This window comes from Bombina bombina, chromosome 6, assembly GCF_027579735.1.
Source record: "Bombina bombina isolate aBomBom1 chromosome 6, aBomBom1.pri, whole genome shotgun sequence".
In the NCBI taxonomy this organism is placed as follows: Eukaryota; Metazoa; Chordata; class Amphibia; order Anura; family Bombinatoridae; genus Bombina; species Bombina bombina.
The window spans coordinates 53,919,076-53,943,622 of NC_069504.1; the positions used below are offsets into that span (position 1 = coordinate 53,919,076).

Here is a 24,547-nt window from a genome sequence, read left to right on the forward strand (position 1 = left end):
AATAAACTTTTTTGGTTATATTTTTACCTATCTGTCATCACGCTTGTTTTATTATTGCTTTTATGAAGTCGTTCTGACTTTTTTACTAACTCTTAGCCCTATTTGATCTGGATTTTCTTCCCTGAGTGGAAATCCACTACCACTAATTTTTTGGCTTCATCTTTGATTCGAGTACGTGTGGGGGAATCTGAAGTTAACCCTTAGGCCTCTGGACCGTGAGGATAAGCTCGCTGGACAGCTTTGAATAGTTCAGCCTGCACTTGTGGCACTTCTCAAGTGCTTTAAATCTAGTAAGTGATCCTGAATCGTTTTGTGGGGGTCCCTTTAACCTACGATTTCACACTATTGTGGCGCCTCCTTTTGTCTCCCTTCTATCTGTAGATCGTCGCTGGTGCCATCAGCCGTGGAAGGAGTGTCAGCTGCCGCACACCCACTATATAGTGGACACCCGGAGGAAAATCTCCATCACATGAACTGTGTATAAGGACTATTCGTATATACCTTAGTATCCGGGTACCTTATCATTGTATGTATTTTGTACTGCAATAGACCACCATTGTGTGTCCTCAAATATCCTTTGCTACTATTGTATGCTCACAATATCATTTGCATTGATAGTTATTGGTCATAGGATCATAATATTTGCTGCTGGAGCTACATTGTATCTGTGTTCTCCATCAGAAGGACACATCACACTACATATATATTTTTGGCACTGTATATTACGCTCACTGCGTTCACAGTATATTTTTTATTTTGTATACATATATTTATATTATATATATTTTTTATATATATATTTTTTTATATATATTTTTACATATATATTAATTTTTTATATTCAGCACTGTTGTGAAATTTAATCCACGCACATTCTTTGTCCTTTGTTGAAGAGCACATCAAGGACACTGAGATATACACATAGTGTATGCACTGTATATGTGTGCACGCACATTCCTTGTCCTTCATTGAAAAGCGCATTAAGGACACTGAGATATACACATTTTTGTTATGCATTTTATATGTGTGCACTACTTTTAGGCGCCTTCACTTTATCACATCACAGAACTACATGTTCCTATGGCTCTAGTCAAAGTGATTGAAAACGTCTAAGCTCCGTCTTGTCTCTCACCTCCCTATGCTTGGTAAAGGCTTCATTGGACAAGCCTGTATGACTAAAACCCAACATTTAGTGTGTGAATGGATGTCCCTAACATCAATCATTAGTAGTACTATGGCAGGATTGGACAGGGGACTTACATATCAACGGGGTGGCAGTTTAAAATAGGACATGTCAAGGCAATGCATAGATTTGAATGCATGCCTTGTGAGGTACTGTATTTACTATCATTTTACATTAATTGCCTATACAACTGTAGTGTGACTTCATAATGGAAGCCCAAGAATAATTTCTTGCCACATAATCTAGCCACTCAGGACTCTGAAGCTGTACAACCTAATCCTAATGAAACTAAAGGCACTCGTTGTTGCATTCTCTATACAATTCTGGCAATGCAATGATGGGTCTTGCAGAATGCATCATCAGGTAATCATGTATCAGATAAGAATCCATACATGAGGAAGGTTAAAAAACTACAATGAAGACACACTGCAGATGAAGGAAAGATTATAAAACTGAAAATAATTCATAAAGCATTGTAGCCTCCTAAAAAAAAAAATGTGTTCCCTTAACAGCTTTAGTAAAACTGGTCCAGAAGTGCAGATTAATTTAATGCAGAGTCTGTCCATAGCCATTAGCTTGAACTCAGTGATGTATTCTTCCAATGGTCTGTGGTCTTACCAAAGAGAATTTAGAGTAATTTGGGCAGTGGGCATGTGGATTAGCATAGGGAATCAATGATTAGAGCAGCACTCAATGCACACCCACAAACATGGACTTGACACTGATAGTCCCAAGCAGGCTCTAGGTGGATAGGTTGGACATCCTTGTGCACCTTGTAGCACTGACCCAAATACATTGCTACGTCAAGGAAACTGCTGTCACCAAGGTGACAAATTACCTGCTTACTATCAAGTCTAAAAGTCACTACTCCATGCTAATCCTTTAGACCTATCTGCAGCCTTTGATACTGTTACCTATCTAATAATGCCCCAAACCCTTCAATCCTTGGTCATGTGTGACAAAGCTCTACTGTGGCTTTCTTCCTACCTTTCTAACTATACCTTCAGTGTATCCTTCTCTGGCTCCCCCCCCCCTCCCATCCTCTACATTGGGGTACCTCAAGTCTGTTTTCTAGGTCCCCTTTTTCTTCAGTCTATACATCATCAGTTGACTCCTTAATTAATTCCTGTGGGTTTCAGTATTATCTTTATGCTAATGATACCCAAATCTACCTTTCTGCACCAGACATTTTCTCTTCCTTGCGGACTTATGTCACTAGTGTCACCAACTGCCTATCTAGTATTTCATCCTGGGTAGCTTCTAACTACCTAAACCTCCTGTTCCCCAAGTCTAACTTACAGTGGATAACTCTGTCATCACCTCTACCCCTCAGGCCACTGCCTTGGGGTCATAATTTGATGCTGAACATTCTTTTGCTCGTCACATTGGATCCTTAGCTAACTCCAGCCACTTTTTGCTTTAAAAATAACTTCAAAATGTGTCACTTCCTAACTCAAGGCAAAAATAAGATTCTTATATTCTCACTTATTTCCTGCCTTGACTCCTGCAATTCTATCCTTCTATCTCCCAAGCTACTACTTGTCCCCACTGCAAGCCACCATGAATGCCGCTGCCAGATTAAATTTCCTTAAGCATCGTTGCACCTCTCTACCAGTACCTCCATTGGCTTCTCTTAGACTCACAAATAAAATTCCACATTTTGACCCTAACCTTCAAAACCCTCAACAACACTGTACCCTGCTATTTTTCTGCCCTTCTCTGCAAATACTCTCCAACATGCCCCTTCACTCTGCCCATGACTTACTCCTCTCCTCATTACTCTTAGCTGCAATACTTTCCCAGAACTGCACCTACAGTATAATATGGAACTTCCTGCCTTGCTCAGCCAGACTTGCCTCTAGTCTCCAAAGCTTTAAATGTCCTTAAAAACATATCTGTTTAGGGATTTATACAATTTACTTTAAGATATCTCTTAACATTGACTATGTTCCCTCTCCTTTAACTTCCCCATATACTTCCTTTAGAATGTAAGTTAACAAGTCCATTTTATGTAAATATGTTTTACAGCTTACAGTAACTCAAACACAGGGCACTCAACCCTTATGAGTTAAGTAAATGTCTTCTGATTATTATACTCCACTACTGTGTATTAACAAAATCATAATAGCTTTTTCTGGGGTTTGTCATCTCAGCAGCCTCTTTTTGATAATAATGTGCCTTTCAAAGAGACAGTTGCATCTCTAGTAATTATACATCCACCAAATAGGGTTAAGCACCTGTATATCTTCTTAAAAGAGGTGCAAGCTCACCAAAGGACTCTGCACCACAGTCTCCAATAATATCCAAAACAAAGACGGTAACAGTATTCTCATAAGGCCAAAATCTTTATCTTTTCATTAAGTCCAGAAACAAAGAAAAGATAACATTTTGGGTGTTACCCCTTAATTATATCATACACAAGCATTATTACAACATCACATTTATAGGAGGGTGAAAGACCACCCCCCAAATGTGCAGGGGGCAGTATTGCACAAGCATGTCAGCAGAAATGCTTGTGCAATGTTAAATGCCGACAGTGTATGATGTCGGCATTTAGTGATGTCGGGCGGACATCATTCGCTACAGAGAATCAGATAGTCAGGATTTAATAAAATTTTGTGCATCAGGGGCTTCCATATCTTTTTCCTACCCAGAACCACCAAGTTGATGTTGCTTACTGCTATGCACTAATTTTTGTTAAGCTATTAGTGAATGTAGCATTATTTAATTTGTTAAGGTATAAAATAAAAAAATATTAAAAATGACTGCACAATCATGTGTTTCACAAGGGCTTAACATATGCAAAATGCATAGAGGGGGTGTAGTAGTGGGTGTGGGTAGGATCAAAAGTGGCGAGTAATATTTTGACTTGGCTAGTAGCTTACGACCTGAAATTTTGAGCCCTGCATATAGAAAATATTTTTTAATGCTGGCTTTTTTTTGTATTGAATCTAACAGGAAGTGTATGTCTGTGTGCATTGCTTCTTGTAAAAGTGCAACACATTAAGATTTGTGCAAATCCAGATCGTAGTATTCTGCACTTTCGCAAGGAGGAATCCACCTCCGAAAAGAGCCAAATGGCGAGAGCGGCCTTAGTCTTCCACATTCGGATTAACATGAATGACCTGAATGAACACTCCTATTTATGTTTTTCATATTCAAGAAAAAGCTGTAGCATCAAGCTGTTTTAAAATACAGGTTGTTGTCTGCAGCACAAAATAGGTAAAATAATGCTGAAGTAACTCATTCCTCTTTGCATTTTAATAGCTTATCCTTATATCTTGGAATATTTATCTAGAAGGAGCAATTCTTTGTTTCTAGGAAAGGACAAATACAGTATCCCACAAAAGTGAATACATCCCTCACATGTTTGTAAATATTTTATTATATCTTTTCATGTGACAACACTGAAGAAATGACACTTTGCTACAATGTAAAGTAGTGAGTGTACAGCCTGTATATCAGTGTCAATTTGCTGTCCCCTTAAAATAACTCAACACACAGCCATTAATGTCTAAACCGTTGGCAACAAAAGTGAGTACACCCCTAAGTGGAAATGTCCAAATTGGGCCCAATTAGCCATTTTACACCCCCGGGGTCATGTGACTTCTTAGTGTTACAAGGTCTCAGGTGGTGTGAATGGGGAACAGGTGTGTTAAATGTGGTGTTATATCTCTCTCATACTGGTCACTGGAAATTCAACATGGCACCTCATGGCAAAGAACTCTCTGAGGATCTGGGGGGGGGGGGGGGGGAATTGTTGCTCTACATAAAGATGGCCTAGGTTATAAGAAGATTGCCAAAACTCTGAAACTGAGCTGCAGCACGGTGGACAAGACCATACAGTGGTTTCACAGGACAGGTTCCACTCAGAACAGGCCTCGCCATGGTCGACCAAAGAAGTTGAGTGCACGTGCTCAGAGTCATATCCAGAGGGTGTCTTTGGGAAATAGACATATGAGTGCTCCCAGCATTGCTGCAGAGGTTGAAGGGGTGGGGGGTCAGCCTGTCAGTGGTCAGATTATATGCCGCACACTGCATCAAATTGGTCTGCATGGCTGACATCCCAGAAGGAAGCCTCTTCTAAAGATGATGCACAAGAAAGCCTGCAAACAGTTTGCTGAAGACAAGCAGACTAAGGACATGGATTACTGGAACCATGTCCTGTGGTCTGATGAGACAAAGATAAACTTATTTGGTTTAGATGGTGTCAAGCATGTGTGGCAGCAACCAGGTGAGGAGTACAAAGACAAGTGTGTCTTGCCTAGTCAAGCATGGTGGTGGGAGTGTCATGGTCTGCATGAGTGCTGTCGGCACTGGGGAGCTACAGTTCATTGAGGGAACCGTGAATGCCAACATGTACTGTGACATATTGAAGCAGAGCATGATCCCCTCCCTTTGGAAACTGGGCCGCAGGGCAGTATTCCAACATGATAACCCCAAACACACGTCCAAGACGACCACTGCCTTGCTAAAGAAGCTGAGAGTAAAGGTGATGGATTGGCCAAGCATTTCTCCAGACCTAAACCCTATTAAGCATCTGTGGGGCATCCTCAAATGGAAGGTGGGGGAGAGCAAGGTCTCTAACATCCACCAATTCCATGATGCCATCATGGAAGATTCAAAGAGGATTCTCTTGTGGCAACTTATGAAGCTCTGGTGAACTCCATGCCCCATGAAGGTTAAGGCAGTACTGGAAAATAATGGTGGCCACACAAAATATTGACAAAATTTGGACATTTCCACTTAGGGGTGTACTCACTTTTGTTGCCAACGGTTTAGACATTGATGGCTGTGTGTTGAGTTATTTTGAAGGGAAAGTAAATTTGCACTGGTATACAGGCTGTACACTCACTACTTTAAATTGTAGCAAAGTGTCATTTCTGCAGTGTTGTCACATGAAAAGATATAATAAAATATTTACAAAAATGTGAGGGGTGTGCTCACTTTTGTGGGATACTGTATATTCTATTCTCAAGTGTGCTTCTCTTTCACACTAGGTCTGCGTCAGAACTGCGCCTACGACTATATTATTGCGGGAGATTTTAGAGATACAATGTGACAGCAGTGAATCAGCTGCTAGCCAAGGATGCTGTGTTTTTACAAAAGCACAGACCTGTCCACTGACAAGACAGAGCAAATGTTTAAAAACTATATTAGTAGGAAAAAATGACTAATTCATTAAAATGAGTCATTTTATCTCCAGTGAGCCTACAACTCTAGAAAAGGGTTACATACGTAGTTAAAATTACTGTTTGGGAGCCACATAGAACTTTTGGTCCAGAGCACAAGTGGCTGGTAATCCTATCAGGGGCATAAGCCGCACAACCTAGCTATGCTATTGCTGAATGGCACAACAGCCGTAGCAATGCAAACCCAGTAGCTCTTTGCAGCTCCCGGGTGGTACTTTAACTATGAGTTTAATCTCTTATCAGGGATTAAATATATAGAACTGCAGTGGCGCTAGTAATAAAAATTAGATGCTTTAATTACAGCAAGCAATATCTCCCCTTCTCCCACTATAATCACACTTTAAAAGGGCAACATGAGGTGTTGCACTTTTGGACATTCATTTTTAAAATCTTATTGTACTTGTCCAGTGAATCCTATAGCAATACAAGAATTTTGCTTATGAATTCTAGAAACTACCTACACTAAACAATTGCAATAACTAGTTACAACATTTGGTATCTGCGATAAGTGGAGATCAGTCACAGATGCAAGTGTGATAATACACACTAACGATTGATCTCAAAGTGCATGAAGCCAGCTCAAAACTCACCACTGAAAGACTTATGGGTTAACCATTGTTGCCAAAGCAAAACACCTTTATAAACATATAGAGCTGGCGTGATGTGGGTATATTATACATCTATGCAGATTATGGCTAAATGTACAAAGCAGTGTAAACTGCTCCCAAGCCCTTCCAGGGCAGTTTCTCACATGTGAGCCTGCTTCCCGCCATCAGACCGCTCTACACTCTTTGCCACCTCTGAGAAGAGAAAGCATACTCTGTGTGATTGACAGGCCATTCTGGTCACATGAAAGAAGGGGCAGGCTTTACACACTTGAGCGTGTAATGATACATAAGCGCAAAAGACAAACAGAATCCGCTGCCTGTATGCTGCAAATGTGAGCAGACAACTTCTCAGGGTGAGAAGTTTATCTGCTCACTTTTTAATACATATTACATACAGTATTAAAGTCTTTTTGTAATGTAAACAAACATTTAACCTTTATTTTTTCCTTTTTAGCAAGAAAATTTAGTTACAGGATATTAATATTCTGTTGAAGAGATGAGCTGCGCCTTTTTTGTTTAACCAAACTGCTTTTTTTCCCTAAATAAAAAGAGAGAAGCGCTCAACCTGGGAACGAACAATAGCATAATAGCTTGTTCTATGGCTAGTTACCACCCTAGAAGCAGCCTCTTTTTGCTCAACATGTGCCTGTCACAGAGAAGAACTTTCCTGAAGCATATCAGTCTGATCCTGACTTCACAGTACAGTCCAGCCCCGAAACACCAGGCAATCCCTCTCTCAACGAGAGAAAAGGCAAAACCCCAGACATACGTTTTGGCCTAGTGTGGGCCTCGTCAGTGAGGTGCAGCCATATCCCTCTAGGCACACTGAGCGCTTCTCTCTTTTTATTTATGCAAATTATGACACTTGGGGAAGACTCCCCAAGTGTGATGCGGGAATCCAGACGTGGACCCGTGTTGCTCAGTGTGCCTAGAGGGATATGGCTGCACCTCACTGACAAGGCCCACAATAGGCCGAAACGTACATCTGGGGTTTTGCCGTTTCTCTCGTTCAGAGAGGGATTGCCTGGTATTTTGGGGCTGGACTGTAAAGTCAGGATCAGACTGATATGCTACAGGAAAGTTCTTCTCTGTGAAAGGCACATGTTGAGCAAAAAGAGGCTGCTTCTGGTGTGGTAACTAGCCATAGAACAAGCTATTATGCTATTGCTCGTTCCCAGGTTGAGTGCTTCTCTTTGTATTTATGCAAAATATCACACTTAGGGAAGTCTCCCTAAGTGTGATGCAGGAATCCAGATGTGGACCCGTTGCTCAGTGTGCCTAGAGGGATATGGCTGCACCTCACTGACGAGGCCCACAATAGGCCGAAACATACATCTGGGATTTTTCTGTTTTTCTCGTTCAAAGAGGGATTGCCTGGTATTTCAGGGGATGTACTGTGAAGTCAGGATCAGACTGATATGCTACAGGAAAGTTCTTCTCTGTGAAAGGTACATGTTGAGCAAAAAGGGGCTGCGTCTTGGGTGGTAACTAGCCATAGAAAAAGCTGTTTGTTCTCAGGTTGAGCACTTCTTTTTATTTATGCTTTTTCCCCCCTGCATTTTACTTTTGAAAAAACGTGGGGGGAGGTTTTAGAATTGACTTTTTATAGCCGCTTTAAGTTTAAGCTGTACTTAACGTGTTAAGCCAGCTCCAATAGTTTAATTTTCATGCCCTATTCACTATTGAACCCCAGTTTACTATTACATTTTATATATATAAAAAATGTAAGTTTATAAATAAGTTTTATATAGATACGGTTGACACATGTAAATTGTATTACCATTCACTATAGTCCAAAAAGTTATCATTTACATCTTTAATGCAGATGACATTGACGCTTTTAAAATTCCGCCAGAGACAGAACCATCCAATCAGATCTTACATATGGTTCACATTCCTATATCCATAACATGAGTTCTCATCTTGGATACAGTGACCAAGATCTCATCTACAGCATGTTTAAAATATATATTCAACATTTCTTATGAATGAATTGATGATTTCTACAAATATTTATGCAATGAGGTGGTGCTACTGGAAAATCAGCTTTTATTAACAGGACATAAAACCCACACATTGTCATTCATGAGTCAGACAGATGGTATTTTGAACAACTTACTTCTATTGCTAATGTTTTCTAGTAAGAATGTTAGTCACATGATAGTCTATGCAGTCATGTAATAGAAAGGCCAGGATTGGTTCATTTGGGACTGCCTATGCTGCTAGGCTCGCCCTCCAGTCTGATTTTTCCTTGTGCAAAAAAAGAGGAAGCCGCAAGACGTTCCATGCCATTCAAACCACATTTAGGGGGTTAAAACCCATTACTGCAGAATGATTTGTCATCAGGATTTTTAGGCAGATAATGAAAACCCCCAGGAAACCAAACCATTGATCATTATGTTTATGGCAATACCTGGTTTAAGTGTTTTTTTCAATTGCCCCTTTTTTTACTAGGCAAAACTGAGTATGATCCATTATCACTCAAAATGTAACTTAAAAAGGGCAATTAGTCTTTTGTGTGTCAGTAACATATGAGGGTGGTAATTCTGGTCCTTCTATTTATTGAATAGTGTGGCATGAATATGCAAAAGCAATATTTGAATAGGTTACACTTTCTGTATAGTAACTGCATTGCAAAGTGACTTTTTGAAGCCCACAGGAAGAGTATGTGTTAAACAAGACCCTAATGACTTGTCAAGCACTAGTGAATTAGAACTCCAATTGGACAGTGCAACCAGGATTAAAGTGAGATACTGACCACACCTTTTCAGCATATAAATTCTAATCTAAAACATTTCTTAACACCTAAATATTAAAGTCTAACTTAGTATTTTGTGGCAGTTATCTTACAAAGACCACACAAGAAATAAGAATGTTATTTTATCTTTGAATATAAGTTTAAGAATTTACATGTACAGCAGGAGGTAATTTACATTTATTAATATCATTAGGATAAAGGATATTTAAATCTAGTATACATCCTCTTCTTCATCTGCACCATCACCAGATTCTGTTCCCACCTCTTCATAATCCTTCTCCAGGGCAGCCATATCCTCTCTTGCCTCAGAGAACTCCCCTTCCTCCATACCTTCTCCCACATACCAATGTACAAATGCTCTCTTTGAGTACATCAGGTCAAACTTGTGGTCTAACCTGGCCCAAGCCTCAGCAATAGCTGTAGTGTTGCTCAGCATACAGACAGCACGCTGAACTTTAGCCAGGTCCCCTCCTGGGACAACAGTGGGAGGCTGGTAATTAATTCCCACCTTAAAACCAGTAGGACACCAATCAACAAACTGAATGGACCTCCTGGTTTTAATTGCAGCAATGGCCGCATTGACATCTTTGGGCACTACATCACCTCTGTATAATAAGCAGCAAGCCATGTATTTACCACGTCTAGGGTCACATTTTACCATCTGGTTGGAAAATTCAAAGCAAGCATTGGTAATTTCTGGCACAGATAGCTGCTCGTGGTAAGCTTTTTCTGCAGATATTATAGGTGAATAGGTGACCAGTGGGAAGTGGATTCTAGGATAAGGCACCAAATTGGTTTGAAACTCTGTTAAGTCAACATTCAGAGCACCATCAAACCTTAAGGAAGCTGTGATTGAGGAGACAATTTGTGCAATTAACCTATTCAAGTTGGTATAAGAGGGTCTTTCAATGTCCAAGTTACGGTTGCAGATATCATAGATGGCCTCGTTGTCTACCATAAAGGCACAGTCCGAATGTTCTAAGGTTGTGTGGGTTGTCAGGATAGAGTTATAAGGTTCTACTACTGCCGTGGAGACCTGTGGAGCAGGATAGATTGAGAATTCAAGCTTTGACTTCTTGCCAAAGTCAACAGAAAGACGTTCCATCATCAGAGAAGTGAAGCCAGATCCTGTTCCTCCTCCATAGCTATGGAAGACCAGAAATCCTTGAAGGCCACTACACTGGTCTGCCTAGAAGGAAACATGCAAGTATGATTTGTTAATATTCATATGCAAGACACCAAAGACAATTAAATGATTATGTGCAGGTTGTTTATATAGGTCACAAAATGACCATAATTAAACATTTAAGGCTTTTTGGACTGCTATTTTGTAAAGGTTTTGTATAATGCAAGAATACTTTTAGGAGAAAAAGCAGAACCTTCAATGTTTAACATTACTACAGTAGAGTTACTATTGTGGGCCAAGAGGGAAAAAAAAAAAAAAAAAAAAAAAAAAAAAATCTATATCTCAAGGTTTAAGAAGTCCTTTGAAGACTTTGTAGACGCTTGAAGGGACACTGAACCCAAATTTTTTCTTTCGTGATTCAGATAGAGCATGGAATTTTAAGCAACCTTCTAATTTACTCCTATTATCAAATTTTCTTCATTCTCTTGGTATCTTTATTTGAAATGCAAGAATGTAAGTTTAGATGCCGGCCCATTTTTGGTGAACAACCTGGGTTGTTCTTGCCGATTGGTGGATAAATTCATCCACCAATGAAGGGCTTTCCAGGGTCCTGAACCGAACAACCAGCTTAGATGCCTTATTTTTCAAACAAACATAGCAAGAGAACAAAAAAATAGGAGTAAATGAGAGTTGCTTAAAATTGCATGCTCTCTCTGAATCATGAAAGAAAAAAATTTGGGTTCAGTGTCCCTTTAATATAGGGGAGGACTACACTTCTACTTGAAGACTGATTACACACCAGATTAGCGTGCCTTGACTTCCATTGAATGACAGATCACTGATATTTATAAAGGGACAAAACCCAAATATTTCATGATTCAGATAAGTTATTTAAAAGTACATGCTGTAACACAACCATGACATACCCAAGGGGTTAAAATATACCAGCTTGCTTTATTTTCTTGCTGTCCTTTGTTGAAAAGCATACCCAGGTAGGCTCAGGAGCAGCAATGCACTACTGGGAGCTAGCTGCTGATTGGTGGCTGTACATATATGCCTAGTCATTGTCTTATCTGATGTGTTAAGCTAGCTCCCAGTAGTGCATTGCTGCTCCTTCAACATACAATACTAAGGGAAAGAGAACTATTTGGTAGCAGAAGTAACTTCAAAAGTGGTTCAAAAATTGTATCCTCTCATCTGAATCACAAAAAACCCAAACATGTTTCATATAACTTTATTTAAACTATCACCATAGTCTACAACAGCACAAGGGAATAAGCACTGGGCAACACCACAACTTTTTTTTATATGCCATAAATTGCTTAGTAACTTGCCCTTTTCCCCAGCCATACCAAATTTAAACATTAATAGTCACATTTACCATCTTACGGACTCTGTCCAAAACAGTATCAATGACTTCTTTTCCAATGGTGTAATGTCCCCGGGCATAATTATTAGCTGCATCTTCCCTGCCAGTAATCATTTGCTCTGGATGAAACAGTGATCGATAAGTTCCAGTTCGGATCTCATCTGTAAGAAAGGAAGAAGTTTTGGTGACTGCAGTCTAGTTCACACAACATAACTCATTTTTCCATGACAGCCAGGTATGGATATTACACCAGGGACATTAAAGTAGGGGAGATTTTACACACACAGTATTTATCTCATACCTTTCAGTTCTGTGAAATAAGTGGTTTTCTAAATTAGGATTTTTAATCTATCCATATATTTTATATAATTTTGGTGGTAGATTTGTTGGAATGGACAAAATAAAGTGTGCTACTTTTGTCAGATAGGTGTCTCACAGCGGCAAGAATTAGTAGATGCATGATGACCCAACCTCTATCACCATGGTAACCATCAGGGGACTTAAAGTTCAAGCCAGTATTTTGGAAGGGAAAAACCAAAACCACACCCCAACACAATTGTATATTTACTAATCCCTCTACTAGAAGTGTAACCTATATACAAATAAAATCAAGACTGAGGCATTACCAATGACCGTCTGCTCCAGGTCAATAAAGACAGCACGGGGCACATGTTTCCCTGAGCCGGTCTCACTGAAGAAGGTTCCAAACGATGAATCCACAAGTCCCGCAACTCTGTCAGAAGGGATAATCCCATCAGGCTGGATTCCATGCTCCAGACAATACAGCTCCCAGCAGGCATTGCCCATCTGCACTCCTGCTTGGCCAATATGTACAGAGATGCACTCCCTCTGAAAAACAATACAGAAAAGATGTGGACTGTGCTGTTAAAATGGACACAAGACAAACCTTTCTTTCAGGATTCCATCAAAACATGTACTTTGAGACATCAGTTTTAGTATCTTTTGTTGTAAAAAAATTAACTAAATAGGCTCAGGGTCCGCAATACACTGGGATCTAGCTGCTGATTGGTGGCAGCACATATATTCCTCTTATTGGCTCAGCTGATGTGCTCAGCTAGCTCCCAGTAGTGTTACATTGCTGCTCTGGAACAGGTTTTTCAGCAAATGATAATTACCAAGAATGCAAATTGATAGATGCTCAAGATTGCACACTCCAAATCACTGGAGATTCATTATGGCTTCCCTGTCACTAAGTCAGTATGTGGACTAATAGGTTTTCCCTGTTAGATATTGAAGGTCAGCTCAAATCAAACTTTTCAATACCCGCTCCGCAGCCTTATCTATAGGTGCATGCTACTCTTGCAAGCTAAAATAAGCAGATCTGCCCATATGGTGGTTGTAGCAGCAGAGTTTGTACAAATAGCTTTGAGAACGAACACACATGGGGCAGATTTATCAAGTGTCTGGCAAACATGATCTGCTGTAGCAATCATGCCGGCCAGACATCGATAAATAACAGCATACGCTGTCGGCATTCATCATTGCACAAGCAGTTCTGGTTAACTGCTTGTACAATGCCGCCCCTGCAGATTGACGGCCGCTAGCAGGGGGTGTCAATCAACCCGATTGTATGAGATCAGGCAGATTGATGTATGCAGCCTCAGAGGCAGTGGACAAGTTAAGGGAGCAGCAGTCTTAAAGGGACACTGAACCCAATATTTATTTTGTGATTCAGATAGAGCATGCAATTTTAAGAAACTTTCTAATTTACTCCTATTATCAATTTTTCTTCGTTCTCTTGCTATCTTTATTTAAAAAATACGACATCTAAGCTTTTTTTGGTTTAGAACTCTGGACAGCAATTTATTGGTGGATGAATTTATCCACCAATCAGCAAGGACAACCTAGGTTGTTCACCAAAAATGTACCGGCATCTAAACTTACATTCTTGCATTTAAAATAAAGATACCAAGAGAATGAAGAAAATGTGATACTAGGAGTAAATTAAAAAGTTGCTTAAAATGTCATGCTCTATCTGAATCACCAAAGAAAAAATTTGGGTTCAGTGCCCCTTTAAGACCGCTGCTTCCGGCGGGCCTGAAGGCTCGTGTGGAAACAGGTGCCTTAGGCACAATTCGGGGGCATGTTAAATCGGCCCCACTGTATTGTGATTTTATTTTCTATATAACACACATGGTTTAGTTACAAAAGCCACAGCTACCAGACAGCACAGTGAAGCACCTTAAAAGTCCTATGAGATCAAACCAGGCTGCAATGCCCACAATTAAGGCAACTATGCCATGGATTACTTAAAAGGATACTAAAAGTATTTTTTTTCTTCTCTTTCATGATTCAGATACAGCAGCATTTTTAAGCAACTTTCTAATGTACTCCTATTATCTATTTCTTTGTTCTCTTGCTATCTTTATTTAAAATGTAGGAAAGTAAAGTTTAGGAGCAGGCCCATTTTAGGTTCAGCACCCTGGATACTGCTTGCTTATTGGGGACTACACATTCAGCCAATCAATAAGCAAACTTAACTCAGGTCCTGAACCAAAAATAGGCCAGCTCCTAAGCTATACATTCCTGCTTTTTAAATAAAGATAGCAAGAGAAAGAATAATAGGAGTAAATTTGAAAGTTGCTTAATAGAGCATATTCTATCTGAATCATGAAAGAATTTAGGTTTAGTATCCCTTTAAGAGACCTTCTATTCCTTTAATGTGTTTCAAATGATTCGTTTTTACATGGTGGAATGTATCAAATTGTTTACAAATAGCACCTTAATCTTTATGTTAGTATAGCAGCTTCTGCCTGTTGCCGTCACCCATCTATACTGAAGATACTAATTAGCTATAGAAAAGATATGTAAACAAGAGACAGAGCAAAAGGAAAAAACGCATTACCTATATTCTAAGTATTGGCCATTGTTTGTGGACAAAGATAAAATAAGGAGCCCTTAATATATATACAGAAGTGTACACAATTAGGTCTGCAATTCCTGAAGGCTCAGCCTGTTTATAAAAGCAAAAAGTGAATTGATTTTCCAGTCAGCATAAACAGCTTTTAGATGTGATGAAATTGCTCCTTTAAGTTTTTTATTTTTTTGTATAAACTTACTATGTAGCTGCTATAAGTAATTGGGAACACATTAAGGGGAAAACTGTTTCAGTACAATGTCCCTTTAAAAGGGAGAGTAAAGTCGAAATGTAACTTTCATGATTCAGATAGAAACTTGTTTAAAATGACATGCACTAATTTACTTCTGTTATCAACTGAAAAGCTCAGGAGTGTGCACGTGTCTAATACTCAGGCAGCAGTGTTTTGCAACATTTGTAGCTTTTTGATATAATGTTGCAAAACACTGCTGCCAGAGTACTAAAGACACGTGCACACTCCTGAGCCTACCTAGATTTACTCTTCAATAAAAGATACAGAGAAAAAAAAAAAAAACACAACTTTGATAACAGAACTAAATTGAAAAGTTGGCTAAAATTACATCTGCTAACTGAATCATGAACTTTAGTTTTGACTTTACTATCCCTTTTAAAATCACTTTGAACAGAGGGGGAGGGGATAGAACCCACATACAAAACCTTCAACTAAGCAGCAACTAACTCAGTAAGAGATGAATACCAGCACCTATGCAAGTAGAAGTATACCTGGCAACATGCAGCAATTACAATATATACTAGTTTATCACAGAGATGCAGAAAAAAACAACAATAATCTACATGCACTGGTAAAGACTGGTTATTTAATGTGAAATATTGCACAACACAGAGTGTAATATGCCTCTAACTCAAAGACACAGTAAAATAAAAAGAATTTTTAAGTATTATACTAGGGTTTGGTCAAGCTTACTCTAATAGAGAATTGCAGCCTTCCTTAAACAAGTAAAAATATAAACAAGGCAAGCCTAAAAAACAGCTCACCGTCACCATTGCATTTACCCACCAACTAACACGTGCATTTTTTTTTTCAAACCAGCTTTATTTCAATATAGTCAGTGTACAAGGAGTGGAGACGCAGCTCCTTTGAGTATACAGAGGCTGATTTTTTTCCAAACAATAAACTAACACATGCATTTTAATAAATAAATCTATAAAACAACCTATTTTGTAAGAAAAACAGCTATTCCTTATGGCACTTACCATTGCTCAGCACTAACAGCACAACAGCAAAAGAAATGAACAGAGCACAAAGTCTGAGTTTCCTTTGTGCAATTTAAACTATCCCAGCTGTGGGCGGGTACAGATTCTTAAAGTGGAAGATGCCTATTTTTTCCATTTCGTACCAATAGGCTGGAAATTCAGTAAAGCTAAAATTGGTCATGTTATACTGTTTGTCAGGTTTATTTATTGAAACATATAATCAGTGTTTATTTACATCCTGATGTAGGATTATCTCTTCTGCTAGATATTTTTATTTATATTTTAGGTGTTGCCATTTTTCTTATCATGCGCCCTGCACTTATACATTTTGCCAAAAACTTGCATAGTTTAAAAGTGTAAAAGTGCTATAAAGTAGCTGTATTAGAATATTTTGCATATTCTTAAAAAAAGGGCTCAGCAGCATGTAAACGTATATATATATATATACACACACACATATACATATACACACACACAAGCTAGATAGGTGCACTCCCACAAACTCTAAATCTAGCCATTTATTTTTAATACATATTTCTATATATATATCTGTTATTACCTAAACCTATATATTTATTCCTATATATATATATATATATATATATACACACACAAGCTAGATAGGTGCACTCCCACAAACAACAGCTGTTGGTCTGATGAAGGGGTGAACACCCCGAAATGTCACTTTGTTTATGGAATAAATAGCTTTCACTACCTACAAGTCCAGTGAGTGTTTTTGCTGTTGTTTGTATATATAAATATATATATATACATATATACACACACAAATACACAATTACGTCAGAATACACTCTAAGGGGCAGATTTGTGCATTTATCATTGCACAAGCATTTCACTAGAAATGCTTGTGCAATGCAGCCCCCTGTACATTCGCGGCCAATCGGCTGCTAGCAGGGGTTGTCAATCAACACGATCGTATGCGATCGGGCGGATTGCTGTCCGCCACCTCAGAGGTAGCAGACGAGTTAAGGAGCAGTGGTCTTAAGACCGGAGCTTCTTAACTCCTGTTTCCGGCAAGCCTGAAGGCTTGCGCGGAAACAGCTGCATACAGCTCCATACGGAGCTTGTTAAATTGGCCCCCAACCGTTTTTCAAGCCATATTAACCAGTTTCAATATCTGAGGAATTGGAGAGTGCTGTATTCTTTGTCGGAAAAATAAATAAATAAATTATATATATATTTATATATGTGTGTATATATATAAATATATATTTATTTACATACATATATAGTTATATATACATATTAATATATATATATATTCCCCATCTACACTATATTTTTTGGCCTCTGTCGGGGGGGTTTAAGGAAGGCACCTCACTGATCCTCTGACATCCACCCCAAGTGAACCTTGAGGAATAAGGTTTACAAGGGGGGCTTTGCCCCCCTTGAACTCCCCAGGCAGAGGCAAAAATAGATAGTGAAGAAGATGTGGGATTTACAGTGCATCATATATATATTTGATAAATGTATTTGTCATTGAAATGGGCTAAAAAGTAGGCCATTAAAAAAAAATATAAATATATATATATATGTAGATGTGGGAATTACAGTGCATCCTATATATGTTTGATGCAGTGAGTCGATGCAATCTGAGTAGATTTATGATGTTACTTCGGGCTTTGTTCACAGCTCTGAGTAGATTTATGATGTTACTTCGGGCTTTGTTCACAGCTCTGAGTAGATTTATGATGTTACTTCGGGCTTTGTTCACAGCTCTGAGTAGATTTATGATGTTACTTCGGGCTTTGTTCACAGCTCTGAGTAGATTTATGATGTTACTTCGGGCTTTGTTCATAGCTCTGAGTAGATTTATGATGTTACTTTGAGCTTTACCCAGAGATGCTTGGGTAATCCTAGGATTACCCAGGTAATGCTAGGATAACCCAGATTTCTGACTTTACCTGTAACATACACACACACACACACACATAAAATCTGCAGACAATTAATAAATGAAAAATTATTTTAAACTAATATAAACAGTTCCAATTATTAGATAATTTTATAGAAATTATTTTCTCACATCTTAAGATGTGGTGTGGAAGAACCCTACCAATATGGTCTGCATATATGGAGCCAGAAATGTACATATTTTTACCTCAAATTGAAAGATGCATGAATCTGGTGTGTATAAATATGGAGACAAAGGATAGCGTTTTACACCAAATACTAAAACACTCTAACAGTATGCCGCAATATACTTGATGATATATTTTTTCTATCTCTTTAGAGGAACATTATTTGTGGACATTTATACAGATACTTTGAAATAATCATCTCTACACTACGTTGGAGAATCAGATATTTGAGAACCTACTGAAGTGGTATTTATTACATTTCAAATCATTCACAAACTCAGCAATAACCCCTATAGCTTTGCTTTCCAATTCTACCCTTGCCACAAACACCCTCTAAACATTGCTTATGATAATTTCACGCAAATAATCCCATTATCGCAGTAGGTTTTCTAATAGTTTTTTGACATTTCAAATTCAAAACATTGGCCATGTTGAAATCATATTTTGACCTCTTTGAAGTGTAAGAAACACACTTTTCAAATACATTTTTTAATTATTATATTTTTATTGAGGTAAATAACACATACAACATAAATTTATAACAAACATAGAAACTGCAATAGGAGTTTGGATTTTAGTTCCATAAAGTAAGGAAATATTAAGGCCTCGTTATAAGATGACAATTAGTCCTCAATAGTGTCCTGACGATGCTGCTACAGGTTCCATACTGAGATGAGTCCTTATGGAGCTAGAACATGCTCCAGCAATAACAAACTCTTAGAAACCAATAAATTGTATTACTAACAATTATAAATCAGCAAAGATGTTTTATAGGGAAAAGAATTTAGTAATTATATTGGAATGCGATAAGAATTATGAGTGAAAGATAAGGAAGTGGGGGGTGGTCAGGGGGAAAAACAGGAGAAAAATAATATCTACACTGACTTTCCACCTATATTTATAGCCACAGGCTCCATACAGCAGTGTGTGATGAGGCCCCTAGTTCAAGAGATCCTAATCCTGACTCCATGGATTTTAAAGGGATATAAAACCTATTTTTTTTCTTTCATGATTCACACAGAGCATGTGACTTTAAACAACTTTCCAATTTACTTCATAACTGGTGGCGGCATCTAATCCCTAGCTTAACCCCTACAGACAGACATACAAGGCCCCCTACGTTGTTTGCAGCATGGCACTCGGTTGCTCACGCCCAAATGGCAAAGAGAGAGAGCTGTGATGTTCAGAGATATTTGCCCGCATTCGTAGAGAGGGGAACCCCTAGGCCCGCACCTAGTGGGTGTCACCCCTCTCTGTTTTCTAGGCCGTCACTCTTCTCTCTGATTGCCCGCCCCCGGGGTCTTATCTGAGCGCCACAAAAGAAAAATTCTTAATTCTTGCCACCACCCTATAATCGACTAGGCACCTTACATACAATATTATCAACAACAACAAAAAAATATATATATATATATATATAACAGACATTTTTCAACCATTGTCTCTTACAAGGCTAAACCGTACACTACTTTGAAATGTTTCTTTTGTTTAAATTTTATATTACTATTAAAAGTGCTTTCCTGATGTCAGCCAGGAATAAATCCAACCCAACCCAACATCCGTCAGGTGTACTCCATCAGGCCGATACAGGTCCTTTTTGTCAGCCGTTATAGTTTCGTGCCTAATGACAAAGCCACCAAGGTCCGTGACCATTCTCCCTAACTCCCTGTTAATCTTTTTCTTAATATTATAGGCGGCCCTCTTTGTTTTAATGTGTCTCCAACACAGACGTGCAACCACATTGGACCACCCAATCTTCACACCCTGGAGCCAAGCATGCAACCACTTAATATCAGACACCATCCTCCTGATGATGTCCAGAGCTGGCACTGACCCCATGTCATTCTCCCCTACATGCAACACAATAATGTGAGGCTGCTCCCACCTCCTGTGTGCATCCTGTAGAATGGCCGGTAATTCCTCCCAAGTCAACCCCCTGCGGCCTAGCCACCGAAAGTTCACCCTGGAAGGTGAGAATCCTAGTTGCTGACCGTCTGGGGTGCGCAGCTCTCTGATGGCCGCCCAATGGACAAAAGAGTGGCCAATTATCCATACCCAAACTAGAGGGGACTACCTATCTACAAAAACAGTGAGTCATATCAATCAAATGGCATAGAACCACGTCTTATACCCCCCTTTAGCCCCCCCCACACACCCTTGGGATAGAGCCCTCTCACCACCACATCACCCTGAATTATGCACTGCTGTATTATATTTTTGAAAACGGTCAGATATATGTCTTATAACGTGCAGATTTCCACCGCCCTAAATGCTTAATCTCAGCGGTAGATGCTCCATGCGCAGCCACGCTTGTCGCAGCTCCTATTCTAAATGAATGTGGGGTGATGCGGGAAGGGTCCAACCCTAACCTCTCTGCAGCTCTAGCCAGTACCTTTCGAACTTGAAATAACGACAAAGAGCTGCCATCCTTTGGTCTAAGCTCACTAAATGCTGCTACGTTCCTTACTCTGTAAAGACAACCATGCTTCTTTACCCTCTTGATCGGTCTTAGACCGTGGTACTAGCAGTAGTATGCCATGCTCAGATGGGCATAAATGATCTACTTTAATGCCTCACGATTTCCCATTTCTGGTTGATGACACCAGCTCCCCTAGCCTCAGAGCCCCTGCAAAAGCTAATGAAAATGCCGCCTGGAAAAGGAGGACCATGTATGCTGATGAGCAAATGGAACTTAGTTGCATTGCCAGTTGCCTAAGCCTTAGAGGAGTGATAGGCTCCCTCCGATTCTTAGGGCACGGCTCCAGCCTACCCCACCCTTTTAGAACCTGCCTCACCAGGAATGAACTTGAAAAATCGGGAAGTCCTAGTGAGCTGCTAAAAAAATGCTACCGCCGATAGCCTACTCGCCACAGCCAGCCTAGACACCCCTTCTTGTCTCAAACATGCTAACCACTCAAGCACCTATACCTGAGAGGTGCGATGCACCTCAAAGCCCTTTTGTTGACAGAATCTTTCCCAACACTTCCAATGAGCCTGGTATGCGTTCCATGTCTTGGGAGCCAGCGATGCCTTGATTAAGGGAAGGATGGCTTCCCAGCTCGTGCCAGCTGCCAAAGAAGGGAGGGGCACATTAATCCTGTTCTAGCTGCCTTTGGTGCTGCCTTTCAAAAAATATCCCATTCAAATCTAGAGAGGGCATCAGCTACTACGTTTGGCACCCCTGGCACGTGCCTAGCAGCGAAACAAATGTTGAGTTGCAGACATCTCAACACCAGGTGCCTTAGGTAAGTTACAACTGCTGGGGAGGAGGTGGATAAACTGTTAATGGAGTACACCACGCTCATATTATTCGTCCAGAAAACTACTGACCTGTTCGCTAGTCTGTCTCCCCACAGTTTAATGACTACCCCTATCGGAAATAGTTCTAACAATGCCATAAATTCTTTGTTGGAAAAAATGTATTTTATATATATGTTTGTGTATGTGTGTGTGTGTATATATATTTATTTACATACACATATAGTTATATATACATATTTTATATATATATATATATATATATATATATATACAGTTGTGCTCATAAGTTTACATACCCTGGCAGAATTTATGATTTCTTGTCCATTTTTCAGAGAATATGAATGATAACACAAAAACTTTTATTTTACTCATGGTTAGTGTTTGGCTGAAGCCATTTAGTATCAATCAACTGTGTTTACTCTTTTTAAATCATAATGACAACAGAAACTACCCAAATGACCCTGATCAAAACTTTACATACCCTGGTGATTTTTGCCTGATAACATGCACACAAGTTGACACAAAGGGGTTTGAATGGCTATTAAAGGTAACCATCCTCATCTGTGATCTGTTTTCTTGTAATTAGAGTGTGTGTATAAAAGGTCAATAAGTTTCTGGATTCCTGACAGACCCTTGCATCTTTCATCCAGTTCTGCACTGAATTATGAGTCATAGGGAAAGAAAAAGAATTGTCAAAGGATCTGTGGGAAAGAGGTAGTTGAACTGTATAAAACAGGAAAGGGATATAAAAAGATATCCAAGGAATTGAGAATGCAAATCAGCAGTGTTCAAACTCTAATCAAGAAGTGGAAAATGAGGTGTTCTGTTTGATAACATACTGCATTCATCTTGCAATCAATTCTGACCAAATTTCCTGTGCCTTTGTAGCTCACACATCCCCAAAACATCAGCGATCCACCTCCGTGTTTCACAGTAGGAATGGTTTACCTTTCATCATAGGCCTTGTTGACTCCTCTCCAAATGTAGCGTTTATGGTTGTGGCCAAAAAGCTCAATTTTGGTCTCATCACTTCAAATGACTTTGTGCCAGAAGGTTTGAGGCTTGTCTCTGTGCTGTTTGGCGTATTGTAAGTGGGATACTTTGTGGCATTTGCGTAGTAATGGTATTCTTCTAGCAACTCGACCATGCAGCCCATCTTTCTTCAAGTTCCTCCTTATTGTCCATCTTGAAACAGCCACACCACATGTCCTGTATTTCACCTGAAGTTATTTGTGGGTTTGTCTTTGCATCCCGAACAATTTTCCTGGCAGTTGTAGCTGAAATGTTAGTTGGTCTACCTGACCACGGTTTTGTTTCAACAGAACGCCTCATTTTCCACTTCTTTATTAGAGTTTGAACACTACTGATTTGCATTCTCAATTCCTTGGATGTTTTTTTATATTACCCTTTCCTGTTTTATACAGTTCAACTACCTTTTCCCGCAGATCCTTTGACAATTATTTTGCTTTCCCCATGACTCAGAATCCAGAATTGTCAGTGCAGCACTGGATGAAAGATGCAAGGGTCTGTCAGGAGTCCAGAAACTCATTGACCTTTTATACACACACACTAATTGCAAGAAAACAGATCACAGGTGAGGATGGTTACCTTTAATAGCCATTCAAACCCCTTTGTGTTAACTTGTGTGCATGTTATCAGGCCAAAATTACCAGGGTATGTAAACTTTTGATCAGGGTCATTTGGGTAGTTTCTGTTGTCATTATGATTTAAAAAGAGTAAACACATATATATATATATATATATATATATATATATACTTATATATATATATATATATTAGCAAAGTTCAGTATCTGCACTCTCACCAACTCTCCACAACTGCCAGGGTGCTCTCAGTAGTATGTAGCAGGCAAATAATTTCAAGCACTCTCTGGGCTTCTGACAACAAAAAATTTTTTTATTGTAGTGACGTTTCGGGACCAAAGCTGTCCCTTCTTCTGTCCTGCTTGTGCACGATTTCCCCATAGGAATCAATGGGGGAGAGCCGGCTGAAAAAAAACCTAACACCTGCAAAAAAGCAGCGTTCAGCTTCTAACGCAGCCCCATTGATTCCTATGGGGAAATACTTTTTATGTCTACACCTAACACCCTAACATGAACCCAAGTCTAAACACCCCTAATCTTACACTTATTAACCCCTTATCTGCCACCCCCGACATCGCCAACACCTGCATTATATTATTAAACCCTAATCTGCCGCTCCGGACACCGCCGCCACCTACATTATACTTATGAACCCCTAATCTGCTGCACCCAACATCGCAGAACCCTACATTATATTTATTAACCCCTAATCTGCCGCCCCCAATGTCGCCGCAACCTAACTACATTAATTAACCCGTAATCTGCCACCCCCAACGTCGCCACCACTATAATAAAGTTATTAACCCCTAAACCTAAGTCTAACCCTAACCCCCCCTAACTTAAATATCATTTAAATAAATCTAAATAAAATTAATACAATTCACTAAATTATTCCTATTTAAAACTAAATACTTACCTATAAAATAAACCCTAAGCTAGCTACAATATAACTAATAAAAAAAAAAGAGGAGATAGTCCTGGAAGCATTAAAAATATATCGCCTTTATTTGAACAAATTTAAAAATCGTAGTTACATTGTATTTATCTTAGGTTTTATTTTTATTTTACAGGCAACTTTGTATTTATTTTTATTTTTTTTATAGAATAATTTTTATTGAGGTAATCAGTAGTAACATCTAAACAGAACATATGTCCAGACACATATCAAGGTTGATAATAGCAATGATACAATTCCCAAACAAACAAAAAATAGAGCGAAGATATTGAAA

General features: G+C 39.1%; 1 protein-coding gene across 3 annotated transcripts in view; it reads right to left on the reverse strand.

Annotated features, from left to right (window-relative positions):
- Positions 1 to 9,015: 9,015 nt before the first annotated feature.
- The window catches only part of LOC128662588 (tubulin alpha-3 chain), a 33,461-nt gene continuing 17,929 nt past the window's right edge, over positions 9,016 to 24,547 (reverse strand). The window contains exons 1-4 of one of the 3 annotated variants that reach the window (XM_053716400.1): positions 16,351 to 16,425; positions 12,863 to 13,085; positions 12,249 to 12,397; positions 9,016 to 10,930 (exon numbers count right to left, since the gene is read on the reverse strand). In XM_053716400.1, the coding sequence (XP_053572375.1) occupies positions 9,953 to 10,930; positions 12,249 to 12,397; positions 12,863 to 13,085; positions 16,351 to 16,353 (1,353 nt within the window). In that variant the 5' untranslated portion in view covers positions 16,354 to 16,425 and the 3' untranslated portion in view covers positions 9,016 to 9,952. Of the gene's footprint in view, positions 10,931 to 12,248; positions 12,398 to 12,862; positions 13,086 to 15,102; positions 15,120 to 16,350; positions 16,426 to 24,547 lie in introns of those variants that run through there. The other 2 variants (XM_053716402.1, XM_053716401.1) reach the window with 2 other exon arrangements.